General features: G+C 37.6%; 1 protein-coding gene across 1 annotated transcript; it reads right to left on the bottom strand.

The window, feature by feature from the left end:
- Positions 1–8,045: 8,045 nt before the first annotated feature.
- LOC131440393 (L-dopachrome tautomerase yellow-f2-like) lies at positions 8,046–12,654 on the bottom strand. The gene is made up of 5 exons (XM_058611654.1): positions 12,454–12,654; positions 12,190–12,392; positions 11,999–12,104; positions 8,499–9,157; positions 8,046–8,430 (listed from the first exon to the last, which is right to left on the bottom strand). The coding sequence occupies exons 1-5, from the start codon at positions 12,572–12,574 to the stop codon at positions 8,134–8,136; spliced, it is 1,386 nt and encodes a 461-aa protein (XP_058467637.1). The 5' UTR covers positions 12,575–12,654; the 3' UTR covers positions 8,046–8,133.
- Positions 12,655–13,344: the final 690 nt, after the last annotated feature.

Here is a 13,344-nt window from a genome sequence, read left to right as displayed (position 1 = left end):
ATGGATGGTGGAATGCACGAAATGTTGGAATTGGTTCCACATGGCATGTGCCAAACTAGAAAAAAAGCCTACGGTAAAGGAATCTTGGCACTGTCCAAGGTGTAAGGAAGAAATAAAGGAAATCCAGCTTCTGAAGAAGGAGCTGGAAGAATATAAACGGACAACCACGAGAAGTAAGTCCAAAGAACGCAGCCCAGTTGATACGGTTGAACTGCTACGGCGTCAATTTGAGGCGCAGCTGGAAAGCCAAAAGATACGTGACGAGGCTTTCCAAAAAGCCATGCTTGAAATGGCAAACAAAATTCATCAAATTAAGAATGATCCCGAAATTGTTAGCACTTCCACGGCTTCCACAATAAAACTACCAGATGAAATTACAAATCTACTAAGAAGACAAACAGCAACGCAGCTTCCACAATTTAACGGTAATTATAAGGATTGGCCAAATTTTAAACGACTCTATGAACAAAGTAAACGAGAAGGACAATTCAGTAATACGGATAACATCAATAGACTTATGGCGAGTCTCGATAAATCTGTTAAAGTACACATTAATGCATTGTTAATGGACCCGGGAAACGAGAAACAAGTTATCGAAACATTGGACAGTATATATGGACAGCCACTAGCGATATTCAACGAACTGTGGAAGGATCTGACAAAATTACGGAACCCACGTATGGAAAACCCTCAAACAATGGTAGACTTTGTAGTCACACTCGGCAATTTAGTTTCAAATATGTCGATAATACAGTGTGAAGATTATCTTGCTAATCCATTACAAATAGCAGAAATCATATGTCGTCTGCCGCTCAACCTAAGAGAGCAATGGGCGGACAAGGAAGTTGAAGCCATGACTCCTGCGAACGGGCAGCCAAGACAAAAACTAACGCTGAAGGATGTACACGAATTCCTTAAACCACAACAAAAGAGAGCGACACTCCTTGTCGCACAAAGGGTTTGTCAATCAGAAAAGGAATATCCAACAAAGGAAAAATCAAGGATAAATCTACACACTGAAGGTAAATGCAAACCTCCAGTAAAATGCCTCTGTTGTAATCAACGACATTGACTGACATCATGTCAGGAATTCAGAAACATGAATACAGAAAAGAGACGCGCATTAGCTCTTGAGAAACGCATATGTTTCAATTGTCTACGACTAGGACACTCATCAAAAAATTGTGAGACTAAGCCAAACTGTAGGACACAAGGATGCATGGCACGCCATCATACATTCCTCCATTTACGTACAAGAAATAGCGACGAGAGCACAACCTCCCAGAAAAATGACACCAAAATAAAAACTAAAAATGAATCGTTTAATAACTCCAAAGATCCCAAGAAAACCATTGAAAAGAAGGACCTTAAGGAACCAAGTGCAGCATCCACCTCACCAGATACTTCCAAACATAAACAAGATAAAGAAGAGAGGGATGTCTGGCCAAAAGACGAAAATCAAACTGCAGAAACCGATGAAGAAAGAATGATCTGTAACATACAAGAGGTACAACTCCCAATAACTATACAAACAGAGTGGTGCTCGGACTGGAGACGACTAAAGAAAGCAGTTAGTTACTGGATAAAGTACGTCGAGAAACTGAAAGCAAAAGTAACGAAAACCGATTTCAACAGGCACATAACGCCTGCTAACTTTAAACTAGCAGAAATCCTACTATTGAGACAAACTCAAGAGGAGTCCTTCCCATCAGAACTTATTTCATTACTTAACAACGACAATATTCAACAAGAGAGTTCCGTCAAAGACCACGATTTAGAATTGAATGAAAACGGTCTCATTAGAATCTCCGGACGAGTAGAAAACATGAACCCTATACTACTACCAAACAAAGGTCATGTAACAAACCTCATTATAAAGCATTTCCACGAACAATACCTACATCGAGAAACGGAAACTGTCATAGCTCAAATACGCAAACATTTCTGGATTCTCAACATTAGGACCGCTGTGAAAAGAGTTGCAGCTAAATGTCAGTTTTGTAAAAATAAAAAGGCAAGCCCCCACCCACCTAAAATGGGCAATCTGCCAAGCTGTCGAACGACTCCCGGACTTAAACCATTTACACACACAGGAGTAGACTTTTTTGGACCTATGGAGGTCGTGATTGGAAGAAGATGCGAGAAGCGCTGGGGCGCACTCTTCACCTGCATGGCAAGGTATCGGAAATGTATAGCGATAATGGAACTAATATGGTTGGAGCTAGTAAACTTATGAAGGAATTAGAGTGCCGAACAGCCATTGAAGGAATAAAATGGAATTTTATACCACCCTCTGCTCCACATTTTGGAGGAGCTTGGGAACGCATGATACAAGAAGTCAAGAAACTTCTTAATGAAAAATTATGGCCGGTATCAAAACCAAAAGAAAGTGTGCTAAGAAATGCTTTAATTGAAATAGAGCATCTTTTAAACAGTCGACCGCTCACACACATACCCATGGATGCCAACGATGATGAACCCTTAACTCCAAATCATTTTTTGATTGGATGCTCAGGAGGAACATATCCATCTCTTAACGATACAACCAAAACCGAAGCATCAAGAGAAAACTGGAAGAAAGCTCAACTTGCTACTAGTAAATTCTGGGATAGATGGAGTACTGAATACCTTCCCAAATTAAATAAAAGAGAAAAATGGAGACAAACCGCTGACCCTTTACAACAGGGCGATGTCGTAGTTTTCCCAGAAGAGGGCAAGAAGGGAAAATTCCATAAAGGGATTATAACGGAAGTACGAAGATCAAAAGACGGACAGACAAGGTCCGCTATAGTACAAACAGAGAACACAAAACTTATACGACCTACAGTGAAATTGGCAAAATTAGACGTTAAGGGAGAAACGACCAATTTCGTTGGGTGCATAAAGGAACTCTCGACGAAGCGTAAAGAATGCGAACAGAGCTCAGCTTCAAGAGCAAACATGACAGCAACCAAATATGTGTGCCAAAATGCTCGTGACGACAGCAGCACTAATATCGTTAAATCAATCTTCCGGATTGGAACTAAAGCCTATATCAGATACAGGATTCATTTTCGATCACGAAGGATCTTGTCTTCTGAAGTCAGGTGTCTGGACTACTGAAATTGCCACTAATGTATCACCGACCGAAGACGCAAATTTTATTAATAGTATTTGTATGAACATTAAAACCGCTGTTGAAGCCGTAAAGAAGAAGATGAACCACCCGACGCTCATCGATTTGACCGCCTCCATAGAACAACAATGTATTGCAGCTAAACAGGAGATTTTAGAGCCAGCCAGAACAAAAAGAGGAAAAGGAATCTTCGGATTTCTCAAGGATTTGTTATTCGGAGGTAACGAGCTAGAAGACCAAATTACGGCAATGCACATGAACGAAGAACAAAAGATTCATGACGTCACATATAGCTTAAATCAACTAAGTGAAAAAAGAAATCAACAAACGAACCTCTTTGAAAAAAGGATTCGTCATGCCTTCAACGGTATAGAAAAATTAAATCAAAGATTTACGATAGCCTATGCCAGAATTTTATCCGATCATTTATTGGACACCATGATGTTAGCTAAACAACTGATAGAAAGCATCATCTTCCGACATAGAAAACTGAAAAATCATCCTATCACAATAGAAGAAAAATATGAATTTATCCAACAAATAAATAAACATCTTCCTAATGATAGTTTTGTTCCATTGGATAAATTTGCAACCCAATACGAAATCAACCTGAAAAACAGTACATATCAAATAACAATGAAATCCATGATTATTTCGAAGGAATCATATGAAATATTCAAGGTAATAAGTATACCAGACCTCAGAAATAGGACAAGAATTTTCATCGATCCGCCAAAAATAGCGATTCATCAACATTATAAGTACTTCTATCCATCAGCAAATATAAAGCAATTGAACAAATCACATTTTTTGCACGATCGCACAACTATTCAAACGGCAATGACGTGTATTCCTGCCGCTATATTTCACCAACATCCCATTGGAAAATGCCCTACAACTAATCTACCGACCTATTACACAGAGGTAGTTTCACTATCTAGATCAAATACAATACTATATATAGCCGAAGACCCGAGCGCTATCACCATACGCTGCGGAACCGAATTAAAAGGCGTCACACACCCAATGGCGATTGTTGTACTAGATCCTGACTGCGAGCTTAGAACTAAATACAGCATGACACACGCTAGTATTGGTGGAACATCATTAGAGAGAAAAATATTTTTCAAAAGTCAAAAAGAAATGCCGTCTTCAACAATCAACCTGCTTGAACCAATGGAAACTTCAGAAGAACCTTTGACTACACACGAATCACCCAATCAACAGCAGAAAACATCTAAGAACGACCATAGCTCAATATACAACCTCACGGCTATCCTGGCAATTATATCAACAGTGCTCATCGCAGCTATAGTTATCAGTACGATCTACTATAAGAAAAGCAGTAGACGACGACCAATTACAAAACGACCAACGTTCAAAATGACGAATAAACCCACCCCTTTTCCGCGTAGAAGACCACCAAGAAAGATAACAGCCATAAGCGATGAAACAGTTTAAGCTTGTATAACAAAAATTTAGATTCTGTTATTGCAAAATCAAAGTAGATAATCAGAAACACACTAAAGAAGACTTAACTTGAAACAAGCGTAAACAAATAATGCAAAATTATAAGGTACTCGTACGCAAAGAGAACATTGACTAGCAATAAACTATGAAGCGTCGGCAGCTTGTTCTTGTAAGATCTACTGGATAGACTTACGGGGCCCGGTATGTCGCCGACGCAAACCTTAAATCCAAAACAAAAATCAGCTGTTATTGCCGTAACACTCGTTCATTCATGATTAAAGAAACTTTGACCGCAATAATTCATACAACTAGTACTTACTGCACACCGCGAGGAAGAATCAAATTACATCAACTGCACTCGGCGTTGAGTCCGGTCGGTCACATCGTAAAACAGACAAATTATGCTAAGTCAACATTCTCGATGCCGATGCCATTGTCGCCCCGCGATATATTGATATATATTCAATAACATAAGCGGCGCAACGTAGGAACATAAGGAATCATTCAAATATTCAATGTACTTATATATATTTGTAAATAATTGGCTTTAAGAAATTTAGATATAAAAACCCAAAAATTATCAATAAAGACACAGTCAAAATCCAAACCTCATTCAGCAAACATTCGTTTCCGAAACACCGGAGCTCTTCGTTGGTTTCCACCTTGCATCCCTTGGACGAAGGGCCCCATTCCAGTCTATAGCGTGTAGTATTTGTTACGCAGGTGCTACAAACTATAGAATTCAATCTAGACTTAGAGGTGGCTTGTACTGCAGGACATCTCTAACTAGAACCTTGGTCGAACGTCGTAAGATCGCCCAACCGGTGGGCGATAGATTCTTTTTCCAATGGCGATTAGTTCGCACCTAAGCTTTTTTAAGTACTAATTTTCCGTAATTCTAGAGTTTTTGTAGAAGAAAAAACTTTCGATCCCAATTTTCTGATGGATACGAAACAGCCCTTGGACACGTCACATATACATTTTTTTTTGAGAAGTTTACCACCTTTTTCCGAAGTCTGGTTCGATACTGTAAATATTGTTTCATGAAACACTAAAACAAGATGTTTGTTGTTTCCTAATGTTTTTTTTTTGTTTTAATAACTTTTTCGAATTTAACTGTTCCACTGTTTTTCGGCGTGTAGCAGACAAAAATATAGCAATATGACTGCGCGGCGATGGTATTATGATTTCTAATAACGATATTAAAATTGTTACCTAATCCTAGAAAAACGCAATCCCATAATCAGATGCGTACCCAGAAAAGAATTTCGGGAGGTGTTTCCATAATATAGGGGAGACCGGGTATGAATTGGATACTTTAGCAAATCGAAAAAAACATCCATTAAAACGGGGGGTTTACCCAAGTCATCTCTACCGCATCATCTCCAAGCGCGTTTACAAAGTCAATCCATGAATCGAAATAATAGCAGGTTTATAAGATATTTAAGCCCCTGTATCTGTTAATAATTTCTGTGTTTAGCGGAGCGACACCCCCTCCCCCCCTTCTCTTCGCTGAATACGTCCTTAAGATCCCCCCCCGCCGCTCTCCGCTGAATACGTCCCTAACCCAGTCACCACCCCCTCCCCCCTACATACGCGCCTGTCAATAAGAAATAAACGACATAAAAGCGTATTCTCTACGAATCAAAAATACTAATGGCGTTTTTAATTTGCACTACACCGGACACGAACAAAAATGACGAAAACATAAACAGTAACCATTGACTACAATAAACGATTCCATTGCACAAAGCTACACCAAACTTTTGATGTGTGCTACACCAGTGGTATCGGCAAATACAAATTAAAATACGGGATACTTCGACAAATTTTCAAGGACACATTTTGCATCGTGCGGTACACTGTCAGAGTGATAATGTACTCTAACGAGTTTTCTATAAAACTAGCAACACTGAAGGGTAAGAACAAGTTCACCATAGTTACTGTTTATTATAGTGAAAAATAAATAAACAAACAGTTTTTATCTGATAATCAAGATCACAAGCGAAATGTAAGTTAAACAATAATCTAGAATGGTTAAGCCACCATGAATATACTACTAGCTGTATTGATATTTGTAGATTCGTGGGTGTTTGTGTTCATTTTTCATCTTTTGTGCTAGTGCCGGTGATATTTAGACTGATTGTTGCAGTTTAATACAGCAACGATAAACATAAACAAACAAGTTTGTTTTGCACCGTAGCAACTAGCATAAAGCGTTGCCAGAAACGATCTCCTTCCACATTTTCAAACTATCGCAATGAAAGGGAGTAATTTCCTAGGCTTACTTGTTCAGGCTGCGAGCCAAACATTGGCGGTTCGTTTGTATGGGACTTAGGGGTATTATTATTATTTGTATTTGGTATCGGTGCAGAAAAAGTGTAGCACTGGTGTAGTGCAATTGGCAAAAACGAACGGTTTCAGTGCAACCTTACCTACACCGGTGTAGTGCAATTTAAAATTCCAATATTTTATCCGGATCCGACTTCCAGTTCCGGAAGTACAAAGACTAAAAGTTTCAAACCGTCGTTTAGAGCGACGATTAAATTTATGAATCTATACTGGCTCTCGGATTCCAGTTCCTAATGTACCGAAAAAATTGACTCCAAAATGGAACTCACTATCCTTTCTCAGAGATGACCCAAACGATTTGAATAAATTCGAATTTAAATGAATGGTGTCATATAATACTGCTGAATTTATCCTGGTTTGATTACTGGTTCCGGAATAACCGATTGATGAGTTCTTAAAATTTCAAACCGTTATTAGAACGGCTATGTAAACAACGTAAGAAATATTCGGAATTTGATTCAAATCTAATTGAATTGTGTTAGTTGATGGCCATACAAATCGACCTCAGCTATACCGGTCCTCGGATTTCGGTTCCGGAATACTATGAAATAGTGGAATTCACTTCACATTTCTGAGTTGGAAACTTATCTGAGAACAGTTTCAATTTATACCGAGCTGTTTCAATTTGTATGCTAGTTGATGTTCAGTTGTTTTCAAAAGTTAAAGAGAAGTATTTTGAAGAATACTGCAGTGTTATATATGATAATATGAGTGGTTTAAGAAAGGCATTATTACATCACTAAGTGGATTAAAACAGGTATATCGTTTTGTTTACCTCCTCGATTAAGTTTTAATGTGTTTAAAAAAGATTTTTTATTCAACGCTATGATTTCTTTAAGCAATACACTTTAAAGTAGCTTTTATTTTCAATTTCCAGATTAATAAGGTTTTTTTTCAAAACTTTCGCAGAGTCGGAATTATAAATTGTTTACAATGAAGCATTAGTGGGTGGGTATTCGATTTAAAACGTTTTACTTTTTCTAGGTTTAGTGATGGTAGTTAATTTTTGGCTGATGTATAAAATGTTTTGTATTCGATTTATATTTGAATTGAGGAAAAAAAAGAGATTTCTTTCATAATCAAATACCATATGCTCGATGAGAGTCGTTTATTTGTCATGCTATTCAATCTTCGTACTGTTTGTCATCGTACCTTTCGTGAGTTTCTGATAAAATTGATATTGGTCTTCTCATTTACTACGGTCGACCAGGATGCTTCGGTTCGCTCTGTCCCCAACCACCGAATGGTCCACCTCCTGGGCCGTATTTGTCCTTGTACTCAAGGAATGTAACGCGGTCACCGCCGGTACTTTCTCCGAATCGTTGAACAGCATCGACATTAGGCCGAATGGCCGGATCGCACACCGTGCCTTTAATGGCTTGTCTAATATTGGCACGCCATATGTGGAAGTTGAACTCATCCAAATTCAACTTAGTATAGAGCAGCTTGATGATCGAGTTAGACATGAACCAAACGTAGCCATCATTGTCGATCTACAAATGTGTTATAAATGATAAAAGGTAATTATTAGATTGTAAAGGTGAAGTAAGAGGGCAGTTACCGCAAGGTCATTTGGATAGACAATTTCAGCGTCATTCTTGTAAATGATGGCCATGTTTTGAGGAGCGAATGGTTTTTTAGTATCCCAGCAGCTGATAGCATTCTGTTGAATTAGGGCGAAGAAGATCACACCAGTTTCACGATCGAACGCATGAATACTGGATTGTGATTGAGCACCACGATAGCCAAGCAGTTGGAAATCATTATCGTGGTAGCTCCGTTTAGATGCTGTTTCATTACGAAGAACCGCAGTTGAAACGGTAAACTCAGAATTACTGGAAAGGGCATGGAAATACGCCGTGCGGAACTTCGTAACAGGATCCGGATTGCTCAGTGCGATCGAGAAAATTCCATCATCCCATGAGAATGGAATACCTTGGATGCGGAAATCACCCTCCAGCGGATTCAAGAAGAAATAATTATGCAGAAAACGCCAAGATTTTTGATTCTGGTAATCGTAGACTAACATTCGGTACGTTTGAAGGTCAGAAATGTAGACGAATACTTTTTCGCAATCGTCCGGGTCAACATCTAGTGTTATGGAAGTTAGACCGTAGCCACTGTCTACATCCTTTGCGGGGATTTCGTATCGATGAATTGGAGTATCCGTCTTCAAATCGATTGCCCAGATTGATGGACGTTGTACAATGGTGAAGTTCCCTGAAAAATAAAAATTGATGAGTTCACAATAGCTTGTAAGGTTTTCAAATCAACAATTTCGTGAAGTTGATAAATTATCATCTCCACTTGTTACGATAACAAGAAAAACCGACACATAGAAACCAGGAATATTTTCAGTGATTGAGCGCAGTGGGCTTACCACTCGTTTTGTTGGCCTGTAAAAAAGACTCATTGATTCGTAATGGATTTTTGAATCCATCACACTTTGAATATGTCCTAATTCAATCGATTACTATTACTATGAACCATGAGTAATTATGATTGACTAACATAAGGTGTTATATGTGTTGACTAACCTGCTTACGATGTATATGCCTGAGTTTAGTAGCAAGCATGGATTCTCCTTCAAAAGAACGATTGAAGACAAGACAACATTCAAATATGTTTGGTATCTTTAACAGTAGTTCACCAGACCATTCACGCCGATGAGATGGAATTTATGTAATTCACTTAACACGCACGATAGAGCGCGGTCAAATTTCCTTATCGAATAAAACACTGTTAAAATAAATTATTGGATTGGAATTATTGCCGATATATTCCATTCTAATTGACTTTCATTGTTATCTTCGAATAAGTAGAAAGTGGTTATACTATTATTTTTCTTTGTGTCAATAGGATCGTAGCACTAGCTATGTAATAGAAGCTATGCTATGAAACGGCTAAATTCCACAATAAACGTAGTATCAAAATTTTTTTTTGCTTGACGTTAGAGTTTTTTTTTATTATCTAATACAATTGGAGATTGTGCCAAATAAATTATGGTCTGAATAGAATTTTTAGTTTTGCTATAATGAATTGGTGCAATCAGAAGTAATACCTATTATATGATATTACACAGCCATGCATTATTGCTTCAGCAACATCAATGCATTGAACTCAACAGACTTGGACATTACTAGCATTACAAACGACAGTTACTTAGAAAACAAACGATTTCTTACAATAACCATTTTATTGTATTCAACTAGTTCTTATTTCATTATTTGATATGTAATTTTTGTTCAGGAAAAAATGCCACCGTGCCCACCGTGCATTTCTCACACTTTCAAAATTCTAAGAATACTTAGTTGTGCTAAATTCAATTGCGAAAACTTAAGTGTTTTTGATTTCACGAAAACCAGTCTAGTTTTTGAATAATTGACCAAAAACTACATTTCACCTTAAAGGGTGTTTTACCTGTGAAAATCGAGCTTTAAATTTTTTATCCGAGATGACCGAACCGATTTCCAAAAAAAAAATTAGGCTCAAATGAAAGGCACTATTGTCCCATGGAAATGTTTCAAATTTTGTGTGGATCTGACTTTCACACAAAATCAAATCGGATGTACCGGTACCCTTAGCCCGGTTTCGGAGATATCGTAAATAGTGGTTTAAAAACTCCAAAACTGAACTCTCTCACTTTTCTCCGAGATGGCTTAACCGATTTTCTCGAGTTTAGATTCAAATGAAAAGGTTCATCCTTAAAAGTAATTCTTGAATTTTTCCGATCTGAGTTTCGGTTCCGGAATTACATGGTGATGAATGATTGAGATTCCTAGCCGTTGTATAGAGCGACGAGGCAAAATAGGAATAAATTTTTCTAAATTGGACTAAAAACTGCAGTTCCTGAAATACCGGAAACAGGAAAAAATATCTCCAGAGCGGAACTCACTTTTCTCCAAGATGGCTCAACTGATTTTCATAAACAAAATAATAAGTAATTTTTATAAGAAAACGAGTAATATGAGCTAGGCATCGTCGTCACACCACTAGGTGGATTAAAACCGGTTTTTATTATGCCTAATTTATTGACTTGTTTTGCATTAAGATTTCTTGATATTATCTTGCTGTGGAAGTATGTTTTCATGTTGAAAAGTTCCGCTGTTCTTTGATTATTTTTGCGGTTCGATTGTTAATGTTGTTAAGAGACCGCACTACAAACTGATTGTAAAATGTTTGTTCTGCGCGATTACAGCAATAATCTTCTTGCAACTGTGTTTTTACCTGTGTGGACAACTAATCATCTGGTGTCTAATGAAAGATTTACCAATACTATGAAAACTTAAAAATAACGATTAAATGCTTTTTGGACAAACAGGATGATTACATTGTCAAAAAGAATAATAGGGTAACAGAGGTATTTTGGCTAACTTTGTAAAAATATCCACCAAATGTTGTAATATCTTTGAAAACCCCTTCCGCAATAGGTAATTTAATGGTAATTATCTTCAAATTGATGCAACATGCAGCATGCATTAACGAGGCGATTAAATCCATAAAGTTAGTCAGGTAAGCCAAAATACCTCTGTTACCCTATATTAAGAAAATCAGAAAACAGAAATTTGCATATACAAGATCATACAGTACATGAATGCTTCAAATATCAATTCTTTCATAAAACATCTCAGGAATCGAAAATCATTATCAATTTAATAAAGCTCATAAACTTGAACTTGAATATTACTTTGGGAACGATATGCGCTGCGTCTTGTATTTATTTTCCGTGTGAAATCACACGCTATCATCTTCAGTCCTGGCAAAACCGGATATTAATTACCTACGTAGGTGAGAACGTAACCGGTTTTCCGTTTGTGCAAGAAGTTCTAAAAACCAACGCATATTTTCGATGACTTTCTACATTCACACCGCATCTCAATCGAGCACAGAAGGGAACTGTTGATAACCTCGAAAACCTTTCACCAATTTTGTATACAGCTAGTTTCGTCATTTCAAGTTTGAATAGAATTTCCCGAGAAAATAATCAGCTACGTTATCACAGTGAAAAATTCCCGTGTTAATTAGGCCAATAACTGAAATGTTTTTAGTTTTAATACTTACCAGGGATTTCCATCATCCCTGTGTCAATGAACCACAACCGATCACATCGGTCCACACGTGGGCGGTACACCGTCACAATTCGGTTCGCATCTGGCTGAAGATCTGACTGTAGAATGAAGCAAAAGGAAGAGTAAAAAATAATCAATAAAACTTAGATTAACCAGTTTTAGCAAAAACGGAAAAATAATTACCCTTAGTTCGTTGAGTTCGAAATTTGGATATGGCTTCAAGATAGGATTCGTGTTGGGAAATGGTGGCGAAATCTGTACCACATTTAGCGTGGATGGAATTCCCCACCGACGACGAGGGACTGTGACAAATACTCGATTTTGGTAGTGCACACCACTCATTGGGATGTTATTGATTGGGATATAACCGTCCGGATTGGCAGTCACTGGAAAGATTCATTCATATTGCACGAGATATTCACGTGTAGCAATTATATCTATACTAACCACTTTCTGGAACATCGAACTGCACTTGCTGCCATTTGAGAACTTCTTCAACGGCTTTCGGATTCGCTGCAAAAGCCAATCCAGCAAAACTTGCTACGCATAGCAGAGCTAAGCGCATCATCCTGCACTGGAGTGTGATCCTCTTCTATATCACCACTAATCAAATTGCTACCTCGTTCGACTTGTTCACTTCGTAACGATCTGAGTTCGACTAACTGCGAAAGCTTGGAAGATGTTCGGTTATAGTACATGATCGGTACGAAGAGAGATAGGCTGGATCAGGGAAATTGATATTTCTAAACGTGCTGGCTTTACCATATAGAAAGGTCAATGTAAACAGATTGACAAAGAACTCTTCGGAAATAGGGGATTCAATATTTTATTAAAAGGTGTTTTACCTATTTCGAGCTTATGATTTCTTTACTTTTTGTTCACTAACGTGTATACCTTTTGTGACAGGGGGAAGGGGGGAGGTTTTTGGAATGTGACGTCCAATATTTTCAATGAGCGCATTTTTGAAATACCTAATTATATTACTGCTTTGCCCTATTTCCTGAAAAAATCTCCAAAATAAACGTTTACATTCTATAGGAAAACGTGTATTTGTTGATGAAAAGCTTCTTCTTGTAAATTCGGAAATGAGTGAAGCAGGAAATCATTTCTGTTGTGATCAGCAAAAGTGCACGGAGGAGCGAGTAAATTAGCGAAATTAATAAATTTTGCCTAATATGAGTAAAAAAGAAAAAGATGCCTTTAAACGGTTTAACTTAAGTTATGCACTGACAATTTTTTCAGTAATTTGATTTTCTAGTATTGATAATAGTATATCATAAGAATTTCTCTTATCTGATTCTGATGCAGTTTATTCAATTGTACTCCATTTGAAAAAGG

This window comes from Malaya genurostris, chromosome 1, assembly GCF_030247185.1.
Source record: "Malaya genurostris strain Urasoe2022 chromosome 1, Malgen_1.1, whole genome shotgun sequence".
NCBI classification, from domain to species: domain Eukaryota; kingdom Metazoa; phylum Arthropoda; class Insecta; order Diptera; family Culicidae; genus Malaya; species Malaya genurostris.
The sequence above is the reverse complement of the archived record's forward strand: the minus strand, read 5'-3'. Positions and strand labels throughout refer to the sequence as shown.